Source organism: Pelophylax lessonae, assembly GCF_965119305.1.
Source record: "Pelophylax lessonae genome assembly, chromosome: 9".
NCBI lineage: Eukaryota > Metazoa > Chordata > Amphibia > Anura > Ranidae > Pelophylax > Pelophylax lessonae.
Genome location: NC_138776.1, coordinates 101,954,887 through 101,982,090, shown reverse-complemented (window position 1 = coordinate 101,982,090; position 27,204 = coordinate 101,954,887). Strand labels below are relative to the sequence as shown.

Genomic DNA, 27,204 nt, shown 5'->3' with positions numbered 1-27,204 from the left:
CTACATAGTTGAAGGTAAATCTAAAGAAAAATCAAACAACAAAAGTTTTATAGTGTGTATCCAGCCTAAAGCCCCTTACGCACGCGTCGAAAATAGGCCGGGAATTTTCGTCTGACGACCGATCTGCCGATTTTCGGCTTGTTAGTATGATGCTTCCGACAACTGACTCTGACTTTTCGGCCGAAAAAAATCTGGTGTGCAGGCTATAAAATTTTTGTCCACCGTCAAAACACATCCGATTTTCGTGCAGTCAGTACAGATTTCGACAGGGAAAAATCTAATGAGTGAGACTGGGCATGCTCAGAGAAGAAAGAACACAAAGAAAGCAACCCAACACATGACATCACTTCTGAAGTAGAATTTTGTCGGGCGAGAAAATTTGTGTGCAGTCTAGGCACATTCCAACCAACAAAACTACACTCTGGACAAAAGACGGCCGATCAGTTGGCCGATAATTGTTGCGTGTGTATTAGGCTTAAGGAGCTCTCCAGCGCAGCGCTGCCACAGCTCCCCGGCGCTCCATTTTCACCCAGTCCTTCTTTGGGTTCACTGGCTCCGGCTGTATGAATAGCGAGGGCCCCGACACGGAGCTCTGAAGGTACAGCATGGGTATGCCATCCCTTTAGAGTGCATGCAGTGGTGACCTCGCCAGCTGCATCCCATGGGAATATCTCCTAAGCAGTGCAAGTTAGAAGCTGGATACACACTATACGATTTTCTTTAGATTTTTTTCCTTTAGATTTACCAAAACCATATAATATTAGGTCAGACCTTAACACTTTCAATTTGTTTGCAATCAGGCAGGCCCTTGCACTATTTCGTTAAAGGTAAATCTAAGCGCTGGTTCACACTAACGCGACCAGAAAGTCGCCCCATGAAGGAGCGACTTTTTAGCGAGTCTCTTTACTTTGAAAAGACTTAAATGATAGGCGAATTTGTCTGTGGGGAATGCCTGGGTAATCTTTTTCTTCTTCCTGGAAAGTCTGATCACAGTCGCTTGAAAATAGATAAGGATCCCACTTGGAGGCGACTCCCATTGAAGTCTATGTGCACAAGTCGGATAGAGGTCGCCTTGAAGTAGTACAGGAACCTTTTCTGAAGTCGGAGCGACTTCAGTAGTGCATATTAAGACGGCTCTCATTCATTTACATTGAATTTGTGATGACAAGCGACTTGAGGGCACACAAGTCGTGTCCCAAGTCGGAGTAGTGTGAACCGGCTCTAAAGGAAATCAAACAAAAAAAGTTGTATGGTGTGTATCCAGCTTAAGGGATATTCACTGTTACTACAAGTAAGCTTTATTATAGGCTTACCTGTAGGTACAAGATATACAGTGGACTTTACAGCATATCCATTGTAGTATTGAAACTTCCTTCGTCATTAAATGTGGAGGCTGTGCTAGTTTTTCTTTTTTCGTGTTTTTTTTTTTTTTCTACTTTCTTTTCACCTGGAAATCCTGCCAATAACGCTGGCCATAGATCAGTGGTGTCCAAACTTTTTTCAAAGGAGGCCAGATTTGACGAAGTGAACATGCGTGAGGGCCGACCATTTTGCCTGACATTTGAACCATTAAAATTAAATATACACACACACACACATATATAGGAAATAATAAGCATCAGTACTTTATGAATAAAATCACACTTACTGAAACAGGCAGTAGGATTGTAGAAGTGACACCTCCTCGGTCAGCTCCATACACACACACACACATACATACATACACACATACACACATACATACATACACACATATATCACACTTACAGAAACAGGCAGTAGGATTGTAGAAGTGACGGCAACTCCACAGGATCCTCACTCGGCTCCTACAGGTGGCTGTGTGCAGTGAAGGAGAGAAGGCACCGGGCTGAACGAGACGAGCGGGGGGGGGGGGGGCGGAGCGGGACTCGGGAGCTGCCGAGGGAGGCCAGAGGCCCCGCCCCCGAGCCATCGCATCGGGGTGGGGATGTGAGGAGGCATTGACAAAAGTCAGCAGTGTCTCGGGGCCGTACAAAACTAAAGGACGGGCCGCAACTGGCCCGCAGGCCGGACTTTGGACATGACTGCCATAGATGGATTAAAATCCAGCTGCTTCAGCAGGGACCAGCCAAATTTTGATCCATGTGTGGCTGTTCCTGCTTTAGAGAGGTAAACCTAACAATCGACTTCTGCTGAACAGGCTTGTTGGAAAATTGTTCACAATTGGCGCCTGCAGCCACTGATCAGTATATTTTGACAGCAGAGATTTCCCACTGTCAAAGTACAAGTTAATTTACTAAAACTTAAGAGTGCAAAATTTGGTACATGTCTTTTATTTTTTTTATTTTTTTCAAGACACAATGTACTGCAGCACTGATCTGGGAACAGATGCTATTTTTTATTTGAAGACCAAGTCACTTGCGTCGGTACATGTGTGTTAAGATGCAGCAGTATGAATAGCCTCTAAAAGCGTATCTAAACCACCCAAAATGTTAATATTTTAAAGTTTATCATCTTAGATGAGGCTCCTGTATGTTTTCTTTTCTCAGGCAAATTTTTTCTTGATTTCTCACCCGGTAGGCCTCCTAGTAACACACTAGGTGACAACATTCACTGTATTGTATCTATGGAGTAGCAGCGTTGTCTCCTTAGGCTGCTCTGCTGATTTGCACTACAAACACATTGAACTCTGCTCATCTAATCTCCATTACTTCAAGGATTGCTGCTTTGTAGTTCACAGAAGATAGCTGGTAGAGCTAACAACATTGTTGGATATATCCGTTCAGCTCACAGGAGTTGACAAGGACACATTTCTGGCAGGATCAGCACTTTTTTAGGGCATTTAAAACCTAATCTTGTCCTAACAAAAGAACAGTCACATCTAAGAACTTTTAAGATGCACTATAGTACATTTCTGTGTTTTGGTTTAGATACACTTTAAAAATGTGTTCAAAGCAAAGCCTTAATTCATAGTTTTGTATAGAATGTGGAAGCATTGAAACCCCTGTCAAGTTTTTTTTTTGGATATTTGTCTCCCTGCTGGAGAGATTCTCCCTCCTTTATTTGTCCTGGGGTTAATTGTTACAGGCACTGAAATTGATAAATATCCAGAATTTTGAGTTGTCACCAGAACAGGTATAGCGTGGAAATCTTCAAATGGGGTCACTTGGTATAGTGACAAATGTTTAATGCTGGCCAGATACACACATTTTTATTTATTTTTCCCCATTCAAAATTCTACAGATTCCTTCTCCCATGCTATACAGAGCAGATGGACAAATCTCCAGCTGCAGATATTGTATTTTGACAGCCAGCCCCACATTAACTGCAGCCAGTCTGTATGCAGCTGGAAACGCTGGCCCTGCACACAAAAGTCTGCATCCAGAAGCTGGTAGAGCCCCTGATTGTATGTAAGCAATTGGACGAGCGGTTACACCACTGCTGTCTGAAGTGGTTAGCGCACATGGAATGGGCCCCTAATAAAACAGCCATGTAGCGTCTGTGTAGTACAAAAGTAGGTTGTATTATTTGTAGAGTGCATATAACAGGGAATACATTTATTAAACAAGTTGAAAACACTGTTTCAAGCACTGCTGCCCAATAGTATCTTCTAGAGCAGGGCAGGACCAGAACTCCCCCAGTCAAAGGGAGCTGCAAAGTGGTTCTGGCTAGTCTCGGGGTGGAGCCCGTTCATTTAAACGAGGCGATGGCTTGCTCAAGTTTTGAAACAAAGGCACTAGGTACTGTATGTCTAAAAATGTACAGACATTTAGGGAGATAGGCCATCTTAATAAGGTTCACCCTGCCTACCAGAGTGAGAGGCAAAGCTTTTCAAATTGAACATTTTTGGAGAAAACTTTTTAAAACTGGGTAGAAATTGTTGGCCAGGTATGCAGACAGATCCCTCTGAATTTGAATCCCTAAGTACCCACGCTAGGGGTGCTGGAAGAGTTGGAGAGGGCGTTGCATGAGTCAGAGGAAATGGCACCGATTTATCCCAATTTATTTTAATGCCTGAGCCACCAAAGGTATTAATCATACTGAGGGCAGCAGCCAAAGACTGCTGGTGTTCTCCAGTTTTAGTAAATGTCCCCCAGTGTATTCATTACAATGCAGAAAATTAACGGGAACAAGGAATGACTAACTTGCATGTTTACTGTAAAAATGGGCAGGAAGGACCGGCTATTAATATACTTTTTTTTTTTTTTTTGTAAGATAGTTTGCATGGAACCAAAAGGAATTGTTAAAGCATTCCCCAAAGTAAAACGATTGAGAGAAAGTAGCAATTCAACACAAGAAGCAAAAAAGATCAAAGCAGATGTTGATGTTCAAGGTAAGATCATAAGGGTGTCCAAAAATCAGGCCAGCTGTAAGTTCATCTTATGGTATGCTCACATTATTTGTTAAAATGGTTGGAAAAAAAATTGCAAGTAGTACTTGTAAAAGCAATTTCTACTGTGAAAAATGTAAAAAAAAAAAATCTTTTTCTCAGATGTTATACCTACCTGCTTTATGCAGCAATATTGCACAGAGCAGTCTATTGCCTCTTCTTTGGTGGTCCCCAGCCAGCACTGCCCACATCTTTTTTTCTTGCTGGTGCCTCTATAGCAGTGTTGGCGAACCTTGGAACCCCAGATGTTTTGGAACTAAATTTCCCATGATGCTCAACTACAGTGCAGAATGCATAAGCTTCATGGGAAATGTAGTTCCAAAACATCTGGGGTGCCAAGGTTCGCCATCACTGCTCTATAGCAAGCCGTGTGTTATGGGGCACCTGTGCAGGCGTGCACCTGAACCAGGGCTGCCTACATCCATAGACACACAGTGTGGCTCGGCCATGCCCCCCTCTCCCTCCTCACAGGATTAGACTGATAGCAGTGGGAGCCATGAGCTCCTAGTGTAGCCTGTGAGAGAAGGAAAAGGGGACAGAAAAGCTGCAGCCGGGGACAACTCTGGATCAATAGAGGGCTTCAGGTAAGCGTTTAGGGGCAGGGGCTGGGGCTGGGACAGGTATGGGGCATTTTTTACTTTAATGCAGGGAATGCATTAAGGTAAAAACAGTTTAGGTTTAGAACTACTTCAGGATAAGTATCAGAACGTTCTAGGTCTCGTTTACATTTGTTCATCATTGCAATGAATGCTAAAACAACCATGGTAACTGCTTTATGTTCAGTATATGGCAGTGCCATTCACTGTGAATTATCCAAACAAATAGTACAATAAAGTCTAAGGCACTACAGCACCCTGCCTTGTCTGTGTGGGGGGATCCAGCAGCACAAAATGTTTTTTCTCTTACGTCCTCCGACAGTCGCCGCCTCTTCATATTCGTCACAATGGGGTTATTGACCTTTTCTCCGTAGGAGTAGCTAGGCAACAGAATATGTTAATATCAAAGCTTTTAGCATACCCCACCCCTAGGGGGTGGTCCCCTCAGTCAATGCCCTCCTGCTTCCTGCATTCCTACCTCAGTTTCAATTGTCTAGCTCAGGAGTTAGCAGGCTTATCCTGTGCTGGGATTTCAGTCTCAGCCTCTATTCTCTCTTTTTGATTTTATTTCAAGTGTTTTCTCTTCTTTACTTAGCTGTTATTTTTCAGCATTAGTTTAGTTCTTCGGATGAAGATGATCATGCGGAGCTGGGTCTCGGGCTGGCCTCCCTGGGTGTCCGGGGTTCAGGGCCAGTGGCTTCCCAGCCTGCCATCGAGCGTTCAGCTCAGGTTTCCCTGGCATATATGACCGACCCATCCCTGTTCGCTGCAGGGATGCTGCGGTGAGGTGGCTACCTCACCGGACGCCATTTGCGGTTTCGCACCGCAGTTCCACTGCGTCCTGGCTGCGACTCTCCCTGTCCCTAGTGCAGCGGTTTGATCGCTTGTGCGGGTTCCCCACGCCATCCGGATGGTAAGTGTATTCTGTGTGGGGACCTGTCTGTTTTGGGTGTCAGTCTGGGACTGTGGGACCCTGCATGTCTGTAAAAAAACGTTGAGCTCCCTGTCAGTATTAGCTGCCTTTTCTGTGGGCTGAAGGGGGGAGGGGGGCTCTCCTGCTCTGCTCTGTGTAACAGGCTGAGAGTTCTGTGAGACATGCTGTATGCTGTGTGTGACATGCTTGTGCAACGTTTTTGGGGCATACTGTGCGGCGACCGCTACTGCGGTCTGCCATTTTTTTTGCAGCAAGCTATGGTGGCCGGTCCTGTGTGGAAAGAGCAGCGTTTTTGGCGCCAAGCGCCGCCATTTTGGCGGCGATCGATCCGGCCTCATGTCAGCGCTGTTTCTGTATCTGCCTATGGAGCCTCAGCCAGCGGCCATGTTTGTGTAGCCTTTACATAGGCTTCATAGGGGCGGTCAGTCTTGCATCACTTCCTTTTCCTCTGGGACAGCGATCGGTGCAGCAGCCTGTGTGATCCCTCCAGGTTTTACCTTTCCATATTCCTGTATTCCTTGCCTTGTATTCCTATCCCTGTGGGGGTCAGTGTATTCTGTGAGTGCGGTGGGCTACGCTCACCGCGATCTTAAAGGGGCAGTACTCCTTTTTTCCTAAGTCTACTGGGGCATGGATTCTCAGGAAAGCAAGTTTCCCCCCTCCTTGGTAGGGGGCCAAGGGGCTGCTGTTTCCCCCGAGGGGGCTGATCTGGCTACTATTGTGGCTAACTTAGCTGCTCAGGTGCAGATGCTGGTGGCTGATCGATCCACAAAAAGGCCCAGAGTGTCAATTTCCTCTGATTCAGAGGGCAATGGGGATGCTATGGCTGGAGTGCCCTTCTCAGGGTCTCGCTCATCTCTAGACCTTGCGGGGTCTGAAGGGGAGGCTGAGGTGGAAGGGGTTGATAATTCTCCCCCTGGCTCGTCTGAAGAGCTTGCACTCATGGATGAGTTGGTTGCTTCTATCAAGCAAATGCTGCATTTTGAGGATGAACCAAGTCCTCCTGTTTTGATGTCCTCGTACGGGACGCAAAGGAAACGCACAATGTCGCAGGTTTTTCCTTACTCTACGGAATTTCAGCGCGCTGTTGATGAGCAATGGCGCAATATAAAGAAGCCTTTTGCTGTGCCGAGTAGGTTCAAGCTGCGTTATCCTTTTACACCAGCTACTGATGAGCGTTGGTGTGTGCCGCCTCAGGTGGATCACGCGGTGGCGATTTTGAATAAATCCACTGCGATTCCTGCTGAGGATACCCCGGTGTTCCGGGACCCTACGGACAGGAGATTGGAGTCTCTGGCCCGTCACTCTTATACGGTTGCGGGCTCTATGCTGAAGCCTATTTTTGCTTCCATTATGGCAGCCCAGGCTATTGCCGATTGGACGCAGGTGCTCAGGCGCACCCTGGTGACTGACTCTGCTTCGCCGTCAACATTGGCTATGGTGGATCAGATTCATCAGGGTGTCATGTACTTGTGTGATGCGGACTTAGATATGGTCCCTTTGGCTGCGCGTCTCCAGAGTGTGGCAGTTCTGAACCGTCGCCTGATCTGGCTGAAATGTTGGTCTGTTGACCAATCTTCTCGCAAGACTTTAGCTAATTTGCCATACGCAGGCTCTCGCCTTTTTGGCGAATCTTTGGATACTCTGATAAAGGGTATTTCTGGGGGTAAGAGCACTCTTTTGCCCCAGACTCACACGAATAAGTTTATTCGCGGTAAGAAGAATACTTCGTTTAGACCCTCTCAGGGGTCCTTTCGTGCCTTTCGGTCGCACTATAAGGGCAAGCCCTTCAAGGGACAAGGCTCCCAGAAAAAGCTGTGGGCAGGTAAGCAGAAGTCCGGCCAGTCCGGGTCCGCTGCCCATAACAATGCGGCCTGAAGGGGCGCCCTCACACAGTTCTGGGGTGGGGGGACGTTTGCTCGGTTTTCTTCAACCCTGGCTGGCCCGCGTTCGGGACAGTTGGGTTCAGGAAATCGTTCGATCTGGATACAAGATCGAGTTTCTCTCTCGGCCGGCGGGCAGATTTTTTCCCTCAAATCTTCAGCTGTCTCCAGAGCGATTGCGGGATCTGCACCTGGCGGTGCGGGACCTGCGGGCTCAGGGAGTGGTGGTTCCGGTGCCTCATCGGGACAGATTTCGGGGGTTCTATTCCAATCTGTTCACTGTGCCCAGAAAGGAGGGCAAGGTACGTCCGATTCTGGACTTGAAAGCTCTGAACCGCTTTGTGCGGGTTTGCAATTCCGCATGGAATCCCTGCGATCGGTGGTGGCTGCCCTGGTTCCGGGGGAATTCATGGCCTCTATCGATCTGAAGGATGCGTATCTTCACATCCCCATTTTCGAGGGTCACCAGAAGTACCTTCGATTCGCCATTGCGGAGGATCACTACCAATTTGTGGCGTTGCCCTTTGGTCTCGCTTCGGCTCCGCGGGTTTTCACCAAGGTGAATATCTGGACGACATTCTGGTTCGGTCAGCGACCAGTCAGGGTCTGGTGAGCGACCTGTCCGTCACGATGCAGACGCTACAGGAGTTTGGATGGACGATAAATTTTCCGACGCTGTGTCCGTCGGTTCGTCTTCCTTACCTGGGAATGATCCTGGACTCTGTTCAGGCGAAGGTCTTCCTGCCGAAAGACAAGCTCCGGAAGCTTCAAGAAGAAGTCGGGTCCCTCAGGGACGTTCAGTGCTCGCCCCTCCGGACGTGCATGAGGTGTCTGGGATTGATGGTCTCGGCTTTCGAGGCGATACCCTTTGCCCAGTTTCACACGCGGGGTCTCCAAAGGGAGATTCTGGCCAGGTGGGACGGACGACCGCAGTCTCTGGATCTCCAGATTTCGTTGAGTCATCGCACCAGAAGGGACCTTCTGTGGTGGCTCCAGTCCCCGGCGGTGTCGGGGGGCAAGTCCTTTCGCCCTTTCTCGTGGACAGTGATCACCACGGATGCCAGCCTGTCGGGCTGGGGTGGTGTTCTGGGCGTTCTGTCCGCCCAGGGAACTTGGTCGGAGGAGGAGTCCTCCCTTCCGATCAACATTCTGGAATTGCGAGCGATAAATCTCTGCCTTCGGCGTTGGTCGGACAGGCTGCAGGGCCGTCTGGTTTGGGTGCAGACGGACAATGCCACAGCGGTGGCCTACATCAACCACCAAGGGGGCACCAGGAGTGCCCGAGCGGCTCGGGAAGTAGCCGACATTCTATCTTGGGCCGAGACGCACGTCCCGGCGATATCTGCTGTTCAAATTCCGGGGGTGGAGAACTGGCAGGCGGATTATCTGAGCCGCCAGACCCTGGACCAGGGAGAATGGTCCCTTCACCTGGATGTCTTCCTGATGTTGTGCGAGAAGTGGGGGTCCCCAGATGTGGACCTGTTCGCGTCTCGTCTGAACCACAAGGTGGAAAGGTTCGTGGCAAGGACGCGCGATCCTCGGGCAGACGCCTCTGACGCGTTGGTGACGCCCTGGCATCAGTATCGCCTGTTGTATGCCTTTCCACCGATTCAGCTGCTGTCCAGGTTCCTTCGCAGGTTGGCCTCGGAACCGAAAACGGTGATTCTGGTGGCACCAGACTGGCCTCGCCGGTCTTGGTACGCAGACCTCGTGAATCTGGCGGTCGACGCTCCGTGGCGTCTGCCTCTTCGAGAAGATCTCCTGTCTCAAGGGCCGATCTTCCATCCTGCTTTACAGTCGCTGGCTTTGACGGCCTGGCTGTTGAAACCGAGATCCTGAAGGATAGGGGTCTCTCCCCTGAGGTCATTCACACTTTGATCAAGGCTAGAAAGTCCTCTTCGGGGAAGGTTTACTACCGTACTTGGAAGGCCTATTTTGCTTGGTGTGAGTCCAGGGGGTATTCCCCTCGCTCATACTCGGTATCAAGAGTGTTGGCTTTTCTTCAAACGGGCGTGGACCAGCGTTTGGCGTTGGCCACGATTAAGGGTCAGATTTCTGCTCTGGCCGTTCTCTTTCAACGCCCTGTGGCGTCTAATTCTTGGGTTGGCACCTTTGTTCAAGGGGTACGGCATCTGGTCCCTCCTAGGAGGGAGCCTTTGCCTCCATGGGACTTGAATCTTGTTCTGTCTGTGTTGCAACATGCTCCCTTTGAAAAAATCAGGGAGATCTTGTTGTCCAAGAAGGTCGCCTTTTTGGTGGCAATCACCTCGGCTCGTAGGGTGTCGGAGCTGGCTGCTTTGTCCTGCAGATCTCCGTATTTGGTGGTTCACTTGGATAAGGTGGTCACCTCAATGAGGACATTGTCTTGCCTTCGCTTTGCGCAAAGCCTAAACATCTGAAGGAAGTGGCTTTGCATTCCTTGGATGTTGTTCGGGCGATCAGGGTTTACCTGTCATCGACTGAATCCTTTCGCAAGACGGATTGTCTATTTGTCCTTCCAGAGGGGCCTCTGAAGGGCATGGCGGCGTCGGCTTCTACCATCGCCAAATGGATCAGACAGGTCATTGAACAGGCCTATGCTTTGAAGGGGAAAGTTCCCCCCATGCCTGTGAAGGCGCACTCCACAAGATCTCTGAGTACGTCTTGGGCCTGTCATCATCGGGCTTCTGTGGCCCAGGTGTGTAAGGCGGTGACTTGGTCGTCTGTTCACACCTTCTCCAAATTCTACAAAGTGGATGTTCAGGCATCGGCAGATGCTTCCTTTGGCCGCAAGGTTCTTTGTGCGGCAGTGCCTTAGGGTTCCTTGTTTTTTTCTTGGACCCTTGGCTGTTGGGATGTTTTTATCCCTAGGTTATTTGTTTTCCTGGGTTGTTGCTCCTGTTGAGAAAATTTTTTCATGTTGCCCAGTTGGTTTCCTTCCTTTGGTAAGGTCCTTTGGTAAGGTTCCTTTCTCTGATGTGGGTATTGCGTTGCTTTAGGCGCGGCTGCTGTTTTCCCACCCCTCATGTCTACACTGCTTTGGGACGTCCCCGAATATGAAGAGGCGGCGACTGTCGGAGGACGTAAGAGAAAACTGAATTTTTGTAAAATCTTACCTGTAAAATTCCTTTCTCTGAGTCCTCCGACAGTCGCCGCCCCCGCCCCTCTTTTGGGGTTTGTTTATGTACTCTACTGCTATACTACTGGAACTGAGGTAGGAATGCAGGAAGCAGGAGGGTATTGACTGAGGGGACCACCCCCTAGGGGTGGGGTATGCTAAAAGCTTTGATATTAACATATTCTGTTGCCTAGCTACTCCTACGGAGCAAAGGACAATAACCCCAGTGTGACGAATATGAAGAGGCGGCGACTGTCGGAGGACTCAGAGAAAGGAATTTTACAGGTAAGATTTTACAAAAATTCCGTTTTTACTTTAATGCATAGAATGCATTTAGGTAAAAAAAACTCAAGGCTTTAGAACCACTTTAACTCCACACAGGGAACAAATAATAGACCTGTAATGGAGGAGAAGTTCGGTCAAGTGAGGTCATATAGAAGATGAAAACTATTTTCCAGGGTGGAACTAAACTCTCATTAATAGTACCAGGTTTTCCTAAATTACTTCTCCTAATTGTAGGAAAAGGCAATTGTATCTTCCATTTGCTTGATTTTTTTTATTTTATTTTAGCGGACCATTGCATTAAAGTGGGGGGCCTGCTTCCATAGAATAGGGATACTGACTCTGGCCCGATTTACTAAGTGGATCAATTGCAAGGTTTTGTATCTTTTGGGACATTTGTCTTTTTGGACTTCTGTACGTTTGTAGCACAGTGCCTGAGGTGAGGACCAGAAGGGGGTAAGAAGGTGGTATTCACAAAATATATTTAAAAGAGTACCCACTGTGTGTTTACCAGTACCAGCACTCAGGTGGGCTTTGGGAGTATATTCTGCTCAGTCCTATACCATTTCTAAAGTAGTTTAAATCCCGCTTCCTGAATTTTCTTTGCAATGGAGACTTTATGTGCTAAAAGACAAATTATTTCTATTTGGTTTTCCTAGGCTCCACTGTAGGATGGAGGGGAACAAGATTCCGCGTCTTGGATAATTGCATATGCCAAGGAGAATATATGTCTGTCCCTTTATTTTTACATAGTGATCCTACCAATAATTCACTTCCTGTCTTCCGGTAACAGTGTTTGAAACAACCATTCTAGTACAGAAAATGTGTTAGAACTACAAAACACCTCCATCTTTCCTAATCTCCCACAACATTGAGGAAAGTGTTCTGTAATGAACAGAGAAACCTCAGGCAGGGCTGATAATGTTGTTTGAGGTTTCAGTGAAATATTGTCAGCTCACTATAGAAAGTTACAAGCTTACTGGATTTCCGGCGGGATAAACTAGTTCTCTTTTTTGTGTAAATTTTGAGTAAGTAAAATCGCTATCAATGGTATATTTAACAGACCAAAAGAAAGCAAAAAATAAAAGGTAATTGTTAATAACTTTTAAAACAAGAAGATTTCCCAAGAAACACGATTAACCCTTTGTTGAATTAAAGCCTCTAAGTTTTACCTTGAATGAATCATGTAATCAGACTGTGTAGCACTGGATAGTAAAAGCAAGAATGCTACTAATCTTCTTTTTTTTTTTTTCTTTATATATCTATTCAGGAGAATGTTTTGCTGGAGTCAGGGCTTATATCCTTCAGGCTGGAATTGGCCAAGTCAGATCTGGGATCTTTCAGAAGCAGATCATTCAAAATGGTGGCCAGGTCGTCCCCCAGTTTAGTCCAGAGGTGACACACATTATAGTGGATGATGGAATGGACTGTGGCCGCGCTTTTCGACTTTTGAAGTTGTCGAAACTGCCCACAGGTGTACAGCTAGTGAAATCCAGCTGGTTAAGCCTGTGTATAAAAGACAAGAAGGTTGTAAATACAGCGGGGTACAGCATCTTTATTCCAGACAGGTATGTTACTTAAAGAGTAACTTCACTCTTGTTGAGAAAATAAGAATCCCCTCCGAACCATTCAGAGTGATTGTGAGTGTATTTTGTACACCATGTGTGTAGTGAACGCCTCCAGGTGGCCATATTGCATTGAATCTTACAGAAAAAACAGTGCTGCAGAATGAAAAGTAAAGGTAATTTTTAACAACAATAAATTACACGATGGCTTGACTACCAATTGTATTTACTATATTTTTACTATATATTTATTTATTTTTTTTATTCCTGTTGTTTTTTTTTTTTTTCATGGATTTACCCTTTAACTGGTTCCTGCCCAGCCTATAGTCAGCCTATAGTCAGTCGATGGCTGAGCAGGAGCTTTCCCATCCTGGGTGGACGTCATATGATCTCCTCCCAGTTGGGTACCTCCTGCAAGCTCTAGGGGCTTCGCTAAGGCTGGATCTGTCACCCTCTTTGCCATCAGACACAGCAAATAACCAATCATTGTACCAGCCTGGCCCCGGTACCATGTGCTCGTTGTGACCTGGATACATTTGGGTAAATTCAGATATTAGCACCATCTATTTATCACCTTTTGAAAAAAAAAAATCTTAAATGCACCAACAATGATAAAACAAAAAAATTTTTTTTTATTCAATTTTTTCATTCTGGCCTGTGGAGCATTTCATACACATAAGTACATTACAGGGGCAATGCAAAGACTCTTGCAAAGCTTACCCTTACCCCAGGTCTGTACAGAGGTATGTCTAAACTCTCACACTATCTGATGTAAGGTGTGTATACAAACCTATGTGCAGACGGCTGCTTGCACTGAAAAGGTCATCCAAAGCTAGTAGGTAAAGTGAAGTGGTTAAAATATAGTGCTGCGCTGTCTGTGATGAAGAGTGTCACAAATATACGAGTACATAACAAGAATTCCTTTGTAATAACTGCAAAATAAAGACAACAGAATATATAAATATACATATATCTTCTATGAAATTGCAACATGCACTGTGCTACAAAATGACAAAACTGATATCAGATACCAATATTCTCTGATAAACATGCAAAAACACAGTCCATAATGTAGTTCCAAAAGTATCTCTTCACTATAAAACTCCGTAATCTTGTGTGAATAATTATTTTCTTCATCCAATGTGTCACCTTTGTGTTAACTAGCCTCCCACCTGAATAAAACCTGAATACCGCATGTAGTTGTACATCTCCAATGGGCCTGCTGTACTCCTTATTCACCACTAGGTGTCCTCTGTAGTGCAGACTTTTGCCAAATGCTAAATAAGCATTTATGGATTGCCACAGATCATCTCGCCATACAGTATGGACTGGGGGTATTTGAAGAACAATCTCATAGTGTAGGAATTTAAAACATTTATTCGAATATAGCTAATGTGTCCAGTGTATATTATGCAAGCGCCGAGCTCGTTGCGAGATTTACGTCACTTCCGATATCTCCGTTTACGTCCTACGCGTTACGTCACGACCACGTAGCGAGATGATCTGTAGCAATCCATAAATGCATATTTAGCATTTGGCAAAAGTCTGAACTACAGAGGTCACCTAGTGGTGAATAAGGAGTACAGCAGGCCCATTGGAGATGTCCAACTACATGCGGTATTCAAGTTTTATTCGGGTGGGAGGCTAGTTAACACAGAGGTGACACATTCGATTAAGATAAGAATTATTCACACAAGATTCCAGAGTTTTTTTGGTGAAGGGATACCTTTGGAACTATATTATGGACTTTGTTTTTGCATATTTATCACAGAATATTGGTATCTATATCAGTTTTGTCACTTTGTAGCTCAGTGCACGTTGCAATTTCACTTAAGATATACGTATATTATATTCTGTTGTCTTTATTTTGCACAGTTATTACAAAGGAATTCTTATGTACTAGTTTAATTGTGACACTCTTCATCACAGACAGTGCAGCACTATATTTTAACCATTGTACAGAGGTATGTTATGTTATGGGGCTGGAAGAAGTTCTACATTTAAGTGTGGTGACATAACTGTCCTCCTTCCAGCATGCTCTGTGGGCCTTGTTGCTGTAGTGGCAGATGGGACTTCTCTTATCTGCCATTGATAGATCCCCATGAATACATGATATACCTGTGTGGGCGGAGCCTTGCACAGCTATGCTTAATTCAGAGAACATTCACATCCAGTTTAAAAAAAAAAAGAGGAACTCAGTGATCATGGTAAGTGGGTGGTGGATTGGGTCCAGGTGGATAGTGTTTGTGACCGTGCTTCACAAGGTCACAAACATGGACTATGCCAATAAAGTTTTTTTCAGATTGCTGCTTTCCTTAAATAAGCGTGGCCCTAAAAGCAGTTGGTGTACACATATAGGCATATGTCTACTTGCAAGTTGGAATTCACAGAACTCGGATAGGAATGCAGTTTTCTGAAAGGAAACTTTGCTTTTCCTATGCCAAAGTACCAGATACACTTGATTGCCCCCCATCCCCCATTCTGCTTATGCTTATCACCATTTACCCGATGTCCCACTGGTGCAAAGAAAAAACATTCTGGTGCAAGTTGGTCTAGTGGGAGCTTACATAGGGCTAAAGACTTCCCTAAACGTGACAGTCCAGGAAGCCAGTTCATCCCCATGGGAGGAAGAGGAGGGATAACCATGAATACTGGGTGTAATATATTCCTTCAGTGGCTAAACAGAGAAGGCAGGGCAAAAAGTGAGGATAAGCAGTGAAATGGGCATGGGCAAAGCTCAGGTTCATTTTAATGTGGCACAATGCACAGATATGCACACGTATGAAAGGGACCCAATCTAAAAAATACAAGCGTTTTAATTCACCAAGCTTGATAAACGCAGGTTTGCTTTAAATAACCATGTTGCTATGCCCTTTTAACAACATTTTGGTATGTGTTGTTTAAAAGGTGAGCTGGTTTCTAGTGAGAGCTTCCTTCACCATGTTGTATGTACACGTTTTCAACCATGTTAGCCCTGTAACAAGCATGGTAAGATTTGTGCCTAAGGGTCCTTTCACACGGGCGGTCCGTATGTCTGTTTTTCCTCCCACCCGTTTGCGGATGAAAAACTGACATAGTGTATGTCTATTGGATTTGCGTCCATTCCGTTAAGTTCCGTTTTTTGAGATGGAAGAGAACCCTATTTTTCTTCCGTTTTAAAAAACAGAACGGACGCAAAAACGGATGTCAGCGGATATCATCCGTTAACGTCCACAATCCCATAGACATACCCCACAATCCCATAGACATACATTATGTCTGTTTTTCATCCGCAAACGGATGGATGAAAAACAGACATACGGAACGGACCCTACTGAAGTGTCATCCGTGTCCATTTAAAAAAAAAAAAAAGTCACTGAGCGGGGCAAAAAAACGTAGCTGACCATGTGAAAGGACCCTAACAGAACCTCTGGATTTTCATCTGCATTAGGCTGTTATGAGGTACAATGTATTAGTTTTACCATACAGCTCTGAATGGGGCTTTGGATAGCACCTCAGTTAGGTATAATGAAATTAGTATCTTAGGCTTTCATGCATGTGGTCAGAACTGATTGGAGCCTATAGCACCATTTTCCTCAGTAAAGGTTCATTTTTTTAGGCCATTTTTTACCAGTTTGTTATCCTCCCAGGCAAGACTTTGAGTATAGGCCAAGTTTATTAGCTCTTTAATACAGATCAGTGTATAATTTGGGGTTTATGTGGCCTTTAACAAGGAATAACATAGGAGCAGGTTAATAGTTCTGCATAGTAAATAATGCAGTTGTTTTGTCACTTATTGCCTTTATACTGACAGCTGTAATTGTTTATAAATTATTTCCTGAAAGCTTCTTTCTTCTGTTTACCAGTTTCCTAGAATTTGTTCCTGAAATCTCCTGTTATCACTTAATAGCTATGTTCCTTCCTCCCCTTACTTTCAAGTATTTGCCCTATGGGCATGCAAGTACTGTGTGTCTGCAAACTTCAATAAAACCACATGTAAAGGTGAATCTTAAAATAACTATAATCGTATGGCAGGTACCTGGATGTGAAAGACCAAGCAGAGCCTGAACAAAGGGACACGGGCATTGTGGATGACAAGAAAGAGCATGATGAACTGCCACAAGCTACAACCAGCTGCACCCACACGGAAGAGACTTGTGATGTCTCTAAGAGTGATGGCAAACTGCTTAAAGTACAGGTGAGGTAGATGATTTTCTCTATAGGTGGAAAATCAGCTGCTTAGCCCTAACTTATGCTTGAAAAAATACATGATTAGTAAACAATTTAAGCTTTTAATAATAGTAGTGCAATCCATATAAATTGCATTTACTTCTGCAACTGCCAATCTGCAACTGTCTTAATATCACTTTAGTTATTTATGTGCCAATGATAGTACTCACATAAGGCTCAGTTCAAAAAAAGCATAATACTTGTATTATCATAACTATGCATTATTTTTTGTTATTATACAGGCTTTATATAGCGCCAACAGTTTGTGCAGCGCTTTACAATGTGAGGGAAGACATTACAGTTACAATACAATTCAAAACAGGAGGAACTAGAGGGCCCTGCTCGTTAGAGCTTACAATCTAGAATTTATTTGATACTTTTTTCTTAATTAACAAATTACCAAGAGTACAATTTGGAAGCACAATTCATAATTACAAAACTAGTTATTTTATGGAATAGTTTGTCCTGATATTGATATCAGGGGACAGCACCCAACAGTAGAGACCAAGGTCAGCCCACTGGAAGAGGGTAATATGTGAAGATAAACAGCCAAGTGATGATGCACCTGGTGCTCAGAGGTAATGCTGCACACTGTGTTCCGGATTCAGGGAAAAACAAAATACTTAACTAAAGAACAATACACAAAATACAGAATTAAAGAATACACAAAACCTCTAACCATGAGGCCTCATGCACATTGGGCGTTTTTACAGCCAATGTTTTTGGCTTCAGGTGTTTTTTTTCTACAGCCAGTAAACTCCCCAGCATGTTATCCTATGTGTCCATGCACACATATGCTTTTATAAGCAGTTTTTGGCAAGGGCTTTTTCTGGCTGGAAAAAAATAGCTAGAACTAGTGGGTTTGAAGAGGAGTTTTTCCAGCTGTAAAAACGCAAATGCCAAAAAATACTTAAAAACTATAATGCAAAAAAGCTAAATAACTCATATTTTTACAAAAGCATTCTACAGCTAAAGCTACTGGTGTTTATAAAACCGTGTGGATGAGGCCTAATAAAACTCACAATGAAACCAAACAATAAAACTATATAAATATTATTAACCTCAACGAATGAAATTACCAATAAAATTGAAAAGATGAAACCATATACAATATATCTCAAACAATTCTGTAATAGAAATGAAAGTCTAAACCCGAAGGAATGTTCAGAGCTACACTGGGGGGCCATTATAAACAATCTTGTGTGAAAATAAAAGTCCACTCCCAAAGCAATACTTTATTGGTTATTTTTTTTTCATTTATGTTGATAATATTTATATAATTTTATTGTTTGATTTCCTGGAGAGTTTTATAGTTAGAGGTTTTGCGCACCCTTTATGTTTAGTAAAATATGAAGATGTACAATTAGGATATTACTCAAACTTGCATGCCGTATAGGTGATTTATTGAGCCACATTTTGGTGAGGAATCACTGAAATTCATCCAGTTCTGCCATAGATAAAGGTGTTTTCCTAATCATCCTCTGGTTAAAAATAAAACATGTTTATTATACCCCCCCACCAGGGCTGTCTTTAACACAAGGCAAAAGGGGCAGCTGCCCCAGGCCCGACCATTGCTGTGGGGCCCAAAGCGGCTGCCCCTTGAGCCCGCACTGCCCACAAATAGTTGCTAAGTGCATTTGGTAGAGCCCAAGAAACTATTTGCCCAGGGTCCAATCAATAACAAAGACGGCCCAGCCCCCCACTATAGTAGTGGGTTAGGAACATCCAACGCTTTGCAGCAAACTTCCTTGGCTGAAAAAAATGTATGTATACATATTCCAAGAGAAAATATTGCCAATGTTGTCAGCAGGCACAATCTCAATTTTTTTTGTGACAGCAATTTGCATATCGTAATTTAGAGGAGTCTTGTCATTCGATGCCAAAAAGGTGTTGAAGATTGACAAAGTCATGTGATCACAATTTCATGGCTGACATAGAGATCACTTGACTGTTGATAAACAAAGGGTTAAAGTTGGTGCTGGGATTCTCTGTCACTCCATATCTAACATCGTGTTCTCAGCTAATAAAGGGACTTTAATTAAGTGAAACCTCTCATTTTCTCCCATCTCTTCTATCTACAAATACAAGCTATGTAGGGTTTGGAGTGGGTACTGCCGGACCTTATCAGAGACTCTCTTCTCCTTATGATTCCATTTGAACAAATGATAGCCCTGTAAAACCCAGCCATTCCTTGCTCAGGCAGAACCATGATCAAGGCTTCTCTCCCTGAAGGAGGAAGAACGAGGCTCTGTTTGACTATTTCCTACAGCTTGTGGAGATATAAGCCATTAAATGTTTTTGTAGCTCTGTTGGCAGGCTCCTATTTATCTACTATGTGGTTTTAGAGTAAATTTCACCTTGAGGCTAGTTTCTATATCCTATGTGCTGTTACTGTTGTACCTGAAATCATTTTGATTCCAGGGTTAACAGAAGGGACTGCAGTATCCTATACCTTACAAGACACATTGTCCTATACATATTTGTATTTGAAAAATTAGCTTTTGATCTATTTTCTTGTGTGTGCTTACTTTTAAGGGGCCAGTTGACTTAGCAGTCATGCTAAATTGTTCTGTTCCTTAGCATACTTTATATAGCTAGCGTCTGTAGCCCTTGTACAGTGGGTATAGAAAAGAATCACCCCCTTTAAAGGAGTTGTAAAGTCAGAAGGTTTTTAAGGTTTCTATGCATTAGAATAAAAAGCCTTCTGTGTGTGGCAGTCCCCCTCAGCCCCCCTAATGGTTTCTTGAGCCCCCTCTCTGTCCAGCCATGTCCTCGAGTCCCTCGGCTATCCAGGACTCTCCCTCCTGATTAGCTGAGCTACAAAGTCAGTGAGCCAATCCAGAGAGAGGGGGGGCAGGGCCAAACGGCAGCACCTTGTCTTAATGGACAAACGGAGCTGCAGCTCGGCTCAGGTACCCCCATAGCAAGTTGCTTGCTGTGGGGGCAATTGATGGAAGGGAGGGGCCAGGAGCAGGAACAAATGACCTGAGAAGAGGAGGAGGAGGATCAAGGCTGCTCTGTGCAAAACCAACTGCACAGATGAGGGAAGTAGATTATTTAAAAAAAAATATAAGACTTTACATTTACTTTATGATCACATTTTGTTTCTTTGCAGCCTGAAATGAAGACACAGTTTTTGTTTTATCCAGCTGTGCAACTTAAAGCGGAGTTCCACCCTATTTTTGAACTTTGCATTTTCTATTACATGAAAACATCCTGAAAAAGAATTGGGATAGTTATTATTTTTTTTTTTTTTCACTTACCTGATTTTTTTCTTAAAATTAACTTACCTTCCTTCCACTTCCTCCCTCTGCGGCCGCGGCCCCCGATGTCACTTCTCCCTTTGCATTGACTCCTGGGAGATGAGCGTCATCAATCCCAGAAGTCAATGCACCGATGTCCCTCATCACTTCCGGTGCAGGCACGAGAACAGCTTCTGGGCATGCGCATGAACCCGCTGCGGGATGACGCACCTGCACCGGAAGTGGCGAGCAGGGCATTCTGGGACACAGACATCCAGGAAGAGGACACAGAGAGGGACGCTCCGGCTTCAGCTGCCCACACCAGAGATGGCAGCACTCGACAAGACATTTTCAAGGTAAGTATTTCATCCTGCAGGTAAGTTAAACAGGGGACAGTTCAGAGGCTATCCTTGCTTAAATGCACTAGCCCTGACTGTCCTGGGGGTATTTTTATTTCAAAATTTTTTTCGTCTGGAACTCCGTTTTCAAGTGAAAGCAATAGCACCAACATTTCAGAAAAAAAAAATAAATTCAAAAACTGAATCCCTGAGTTGGAAAAAGATCACCTCCCCCTCCTAAAAATGACTTGTAAACTCAATCAGGTGTAGCTAATCACCTTCTCAATGGCACATAAAGCCATTTGACTTTCAACTGTGATCAGCGATGGTCATTTTGATTAGCTCGGCATAAAAAATAACTTTACTGGAGCATTTCAGTCCCTGGAAGTGCAACTAAAGCAAACAATTAACTACGGGTGGCAAGGCACTGTCAAAAGATCCCTGGGATAAAGTTGTGGATAGGCACAAGTCAGGAGATGGATACAAAAATATTTTAAAGGCTTTATCAATGCCTTACCGTCAATATCTTGAGGAAAATCTGCTGCCAGAAAGTGTAAATGGGAAGAAAGTTTACCTTCCAACATGACAATGACCCAAAGCACACCGGTGAATGTCATTGCATGGCCTAGTCAGAGCCCAGACTTAAACCCCATTGAAAATCTGTGGAGCGACTTGAACTGCAGTCCACAATGAATCATCAATAAATTTAACTGAACTTGAGCAATTCTGCAAAGAAGAGTGGGCAAATATTGCAAAGTCCAGATGTACAAAGTTAGAGACATATCCCATCAGACTAAAGGCTAATTAAAGCAAAAGATAGTTCAACAAAATACTGACACAAGGAGGTGACCATTTTTCCAACTCAGTGATTCTTTGATTGATTTTTATATTTTATTTTTACTTTTTTTTCTGACATGTTGATTTTGCTTCTTTTACTTGGATGGTATAAGTTGCACTGAGTAAATACAGCTGGATAAAACAAAAACTGTGCCTGTCTTCAATTCAGACTGCAAAGCAACAAAATGTGATTATTTTAAACAGGGGTAGTAATTATTTTCTATAACCACTGTAATTCAAACCCATGTTTCTAGAGGTATTTCTTTAGCAGTGGGTGGTTACCTCATGCATATTCAAATGTGAGTGTTTTGTTAGGAGTTTGTAAATGAACGTTCCTTTTGTCTACTTCTTGAGATTATTGCTCTAAATTCTTTTGTTTTTGTTCTTAAAGCCCAACTCAAGGCTCAGTCCCACATCCTCAAGCCACCTTAACCCTCCCCATAGTGGTCTTTAATTTCATAAATGCCCTCTAAAAGCCTGTAACACTCTAATATGCAGATTATAACTTTCTCAGAAAAAGTCAAGGGCTGTTCTGTTCCCTTTCATCTTCTGCAACTTTGTGTTGGACACTGCGGCTGGCCATCACATTGAAAAACGAAAAGGATCGTCAGAAAGGGAAGGGCCTGTCCTCGACTTTGAAAGTGAAGATTTGCATATCCGTGCCCTGGGATGCTTGTGAGCAAAAGGAAAAAATGTACATGGCATTAGACTGTCATTTGAAAAAGGTTTCTCAAACTCATTCCATTAGAAAAAACAATCAGCCGAAATTGGTATTATCAACATTTTGCAGATAAGAGAAAAAGGTGCCGATAATGGTGTAAAAAAAGGCACGTAATTTTGCCGCAATTTTACAGTGAATTTGTGGCGATTTTTCCCACAATTTTTTTCGCCAATTTTATCATGATTTTACTGTGCTTATGGTTTGTTTTTCGTATGTCATGTGAATCAAAAACCGCATCAAACACTTAACGTGGGTGCACTAATGATGCGTTCTTGCTGCGTTTTTAATGCATTTCAATGGGGAGGTGCGTTTTAGATGGGTTTTTTTTAACTGACCAAAAAGGCAGCAAGCTAAATTTTTAACACCACAACGGAAGAGCAACGGACCAGTGTAAAGACATACATAGAATTTAAAGGTATACATTTTTCTCTAGCTTTTCTTGTGTTTAAGGTGCCAATAATGGTCAACAATAAATTCATATTCAATTAAATTGATGATAAAATAAAAAGTTAAATATAATACAATTACTGTATATTTAAAAATATAAATATTTTTTAAAAACTGTCATATGCAATACGCTGGGGGTGTCAATTCAAAGTTAACGACACCCCCAGATCAGATCGCATTTCGCAGTGCGATCTTAGAGTTCGCACAGAATCGGATCGCACTAGTGTGAACCACCATGCGATCCGATTCTGCTGCGGACCAAAAAAAGGGTCCTGTGCGTGTTCAGTGCGATTGCGGTGCAAATTCAGCCATACAAACTGTATGGCTGAATTTGCACCGCACAGACATCGCATGTAATTCGGAGCGCACTGCTCCTAAAATGAAATGCGATCTCTGTGATCGCATAAATGTGAACCGGCACTAAAGAGAACATTTTCATTCACCAAGCATATGAACATGTTGGTATCTTCATAATCTGTTCTATTAGTACACTGCACTCCTTTTCGTGAAATGTGCTAAACGAACCTGATATTGATATGCAGATTTCAACTTTTTGTCAAAAATCATCAGCTAAGTCCACCTCTTCATTTATAACAAATTTTCCCTGTTGCTCGTGTATGTAGTGAGTTGCAACACAGAAAGGCAATGGCATCTTACATGTTGGCTCCTGTAGTCCGCTGTGCATGAAGCAAGATAGTATCACCCAGTGGGAGCATAACTGGGTCTCAAGTGATAAACTTGACAAAACTTTTGTTTATACGCTGCTATGTGGTTTACAAGCAGAATTTTTATTTAGCAGCAGTTTTTGTTCGGGGGTGCGCTGTGTGCAGAGTTCAGGGTGCACCGAGTGCAGTGTTCAGGGGTGCACTAGGTGCAGAGTTCAAGAGTGCGCTACGTACAGAGTGCAGGGTTCAGTAGTGCACTACGTATAGAGTGCAGGGATATGGGGTGTCCTATGCAGTGTTCAACATCTCGTTTCCACCCCCTCCTCCTCGGTTCTGACCTCTGTACCCAGCACTCTACTCTCCCACTATTCCCCCATCTCTGCACACATCTGCCTCCACACCTTTTCAGCCCTCATTCCCCCAAACCTTCCTTACATCTCTGCTGGACTGCTCCCTCCCTGTGTATTGGGCTCTAGTAGCTGTGTGGGTGGATTTGTGTATTTGGCTCCAGTACCAGTCAGTTCAGTTCTGCTGTGTAGCAGGGAGATCCTTCTGTCAGATCTATCCCTGCCATACCCCTCTGTGCCCCACCATGGGTATCCAGGAGCTGCTGAGGGCATAACTGTCACTGTAAACACAAAAGGAAGCAGAGTGTTAGAGTAGGAGGTAGTGTCTGCTGGGAGGGCCACATGACCAGGCCTAGTAGGCCAGGTATAGCCCTCGGGTCTTGTGTTTGCCACATGTGCTTTATGGTAAGGGTTATTGTTTTAGTTGTTAAAATCTTTAAAAATCGAACTTCCTTTTTTTACACTCAAAACACTCACCAAGTGGTTAAATCCAAAACTACCATACTATACGTTACCGCAGCAAAACATTCAATACCATCCCCTTTTGCAATTTTTTTATGGGTTACAGAATGTTTATGGGGTTGATTTACTAAAATTGGAGGGTGCAAAATCTGGTGCAGCTCTGCATAGAAACCAAACAGTTTCCAGGTTTTTTTTTGTCAAAGCGTAACTGAACAAGCTGAAGTTTGAAGCCGATTGGCTACCATGAACAGCTGCACTAGATTTTGCACTCTCCGGTTTTGGTAAATCAACCCCACTGTCTTGTCAACTCTGATCCTTCAAGTGAAAAACTGGACCTCTAATTGAGCATTGCAGGTTGGGGTAATTACATGTTGAACCCTCGTCTCTATTTTCTGATTTCAATATGTATGACTGTGTTGGCGCTCCTACATATTAGATCAGTAACCAGATTTGCAAAAGCACTTTGATAGCCAAGTGTGGTTTCCACAAATATTTGCAGATGTTTGCCATTGAGACCCCTGTCTTTTTTTTTATAACTTTAGTAGGTTATACATTAGATCCCCTTTGCAAACTGGCAAGCTGAACATTAGAATATTTAAGAAGACCACACAAGCAAAGTTAATTCTTACCACATGCGTAATAATGAGACTTGGCAGTTTTGTAGTTCAAGCTGTGCCTATGGGTCAGCTTTTTCTGCCCTGTGTCATCATTCAGTTCCCATCATGCCTCCTGCAGTGACTGCACTCTGTAGAAACTTGAGTAATGGCGGTTCCATCCTCATGTCCTACAACTACCATTAGAAACCTAATTTGAAGTGTAATGGAGTGCTCACTGTGTGCAGCATGACAAAAACTATACTTTGCTATCTGGTGCTGTTGTAGCCAGGGTAACTTATTGTTAAGTTGATTGTTGTTAATAAATGGATCTTTCTGTTTTTCTGGCTGTCCATATTTTTGTGTCTGCCAAATAATGTCTGGCTGTACTCACTTCCTTTTAATAGATGTTGAGTTTAGCCATGAATTCCCAGGAAACTTGTGCATCTATGACATCTTAGTTCTCCTCATACAAACCTTTAAACCAGGGATGTAAAGTTATGCAGATTATTGTAGTATAGAAAGTTCTGTTTGAGGTAAATATGTGTTTACAGAGTGATTGATTGGCTTTTGCTATTGCAACTTTAGAAACCTATTGTTTTCAATGGCTTTTCAAGACCAGTACCTGGTAAAAATAGGAGATTTTCCCACTAGAAACCTCCACAGTAACCTCAGACCCTTTTGGAGGCTTTGTTAAAACAGCGGATTGGCTGAAGATCCTGATTGATCTACAGCAGGTTGGCTTGCTACTCTCATCCTGGAAAGACTGAGTGCTTTAGATATCTGTTTGCAGTAGAAAGGTTTGTGTAGCTCTCTTGAAAAACTTTGTAATGTTAATATCTAAAGTGATACTTAAGCTGTTTTTTTTTTTTTTTTTTTTTTTTACCTAACCTTTCTTTACACTCATTTTAAAAATATTTTTTAAGTGTTTCAATGCATTACCCTATGTATACCTTCTTCCATTGCTCTATGGGCTGGTTCTGATGCTCCCATACTCATAGTAGGTGCTTTTTGCTGTGGACATGGGTCAGCATGGGCACCATGACTGGTCTTCTGCTACGCAGCCCCATACACAACAAACTGCGATGCACTATGTGTTGTGACACCTTCTATCCAAACCAGCATTAACTTTTTTCAGCAGTTTGAGCTACAGTAGCTCCTCTGTTGGATCAGACTACACAGGCCAGCCTTTACTCCCCATATGCATCAGTGAGCCATGGCCGCTCATGACCCTGTGGCCGGTACGCTGGTTTTTCTTCCTTGGACCATTTTTGGTCGGTCCTGACCACTGCAGACTGGGAACATCCCACAAGAGTTGCAGTTTTGGAAATGCTTTTTTGTCATTTAACCAATACATTTTGGTCCTTGTCAAAGTCGCTCAATTTCTTACACTTGCCCATTTTTTTTCTGCGTTCAATTCTTCAACTTTAGGTACAGCATGTTCACTTGCTGCCTAATATATGCCACCCACTTTCAGGTGTCATTTTAATGGGATAATCCATGTTTACTTTACCTATCAGTGGTCATATTGTTATGGCTGATCAGTGTATATACACACAAATATCTTTTGTTAAGAAATGTATGCTTCAGTGTTCTTCATTACTTTATAAACAATATATTAGAGGTGTTTAATGAACAATGATCTCCTTTTCTCTATGTAAAGGAATCTGATGAGGGCAGCGATGTAGAGGATTCTGGTGTTACTCAAGGTGACCTGGATGCATTGATGTTTGGCCAGCAAGTTACAAAAAACACAGAGGGTGAGAAGGCTGGTGAAGAAGCGCCAATGGTGTCTGGAAATTGGGTGTGCGCCCATTCATCTGAGACCAAGAAAGAAAATCACAATCAGTTTATCACTGAAAAGCTGGAGGTGCTTGCAAAAGCTTACTCTGTTCAAGGAGACCGCTGGAGATCTCTGGGATATTCAAAGGCTATAAATGCATTAAAAAGTTACCATAAGCCAGTTACATCTTCTCAGGTGAACAAAAATACTTATCAGTGTAACCATTGTTGTATAATAATTTTAGGCCCCTTTCACACTTGTGCGACTTGTCCTGTGACTCGGGACTGCAAAGTCGCATGACAAGTCATACCCCATGTTTTCCAATGAGTACAGTTCATATCTGTGTGACTTCAAGTCAGTTCCTGCATTACTTTGGTCCATAGACCTCAAGATTACAAGCCATTGCTTGAAGTCACGTCAAGGTCGTGTGACTTTCAGGTCGCACAAGTGTTAAAGGGACTTTAAGGAGATAGAAAAAGGAAACTGGTGTCTGAAATTACCCTAGGCACCACATCCCCAAATGAAGCAAATAGCTAAGGGGGTAGATACAGGATTTTAAAGGTGGCACAGATATAATATAAAAAATCTATTTTTATTGTAATCATTTAAAATGTTTGAACAGATAAAGACATTTGAAAAGAAGTTATCCATACAGTACTGTTGCAATGTGTTCATCTCTACATGTTTCGCCAGACTAATGGCTTCTTCAGGAGTATTTACTAGAGTATTGCATAACAGTTCACGACAAAAAATAATCATAATAATACACAAATATATCAATACAAAGATATCAATCTACATTTGAGAAACAAAAATCATGGTATATAGTGTTCA

The 27,204-nt window shown here is 43.4% G+C and overlaps 1 protein-coding gene across 2 annotated transcripts in view; it reads left to right on the top strand.

Annotated features, from left to right (window-relative positions):
* POLL (DNA polymerase lambda) overlaps positions 1-27,204 on the top strand; it is a 55,285-nt gene that overhangs the window by 2,174 nt on the left and 25,907 nt on the right. The window contains exons 2-5 of one of the 2 annotated variants that reach the window (XM_082268246.1): positions 4,195-4,312; positions 12,432-12,729; positions 16,741-16,903; positions 26,251-26,565. In XM_082268246.1, the coding sequence (XP_082124372.1) occupies positions 4,204-4,312; positions 12,432-12,729; positions 16,741-16,903; positions 26,251-26,565 (885 nt within the window). In that variant the 5' untranslated portion in view covers positions 4,195-4,203. The remainder of the gene's footprint in view (positions 1-4,194; positions 4,313-12,431; positions 12,730-16,740; positions 16,904-26,250; positions 26,566-27,204) is intronic. The other variant, XM_082268247.1, reaches the window with a different exon arrangement.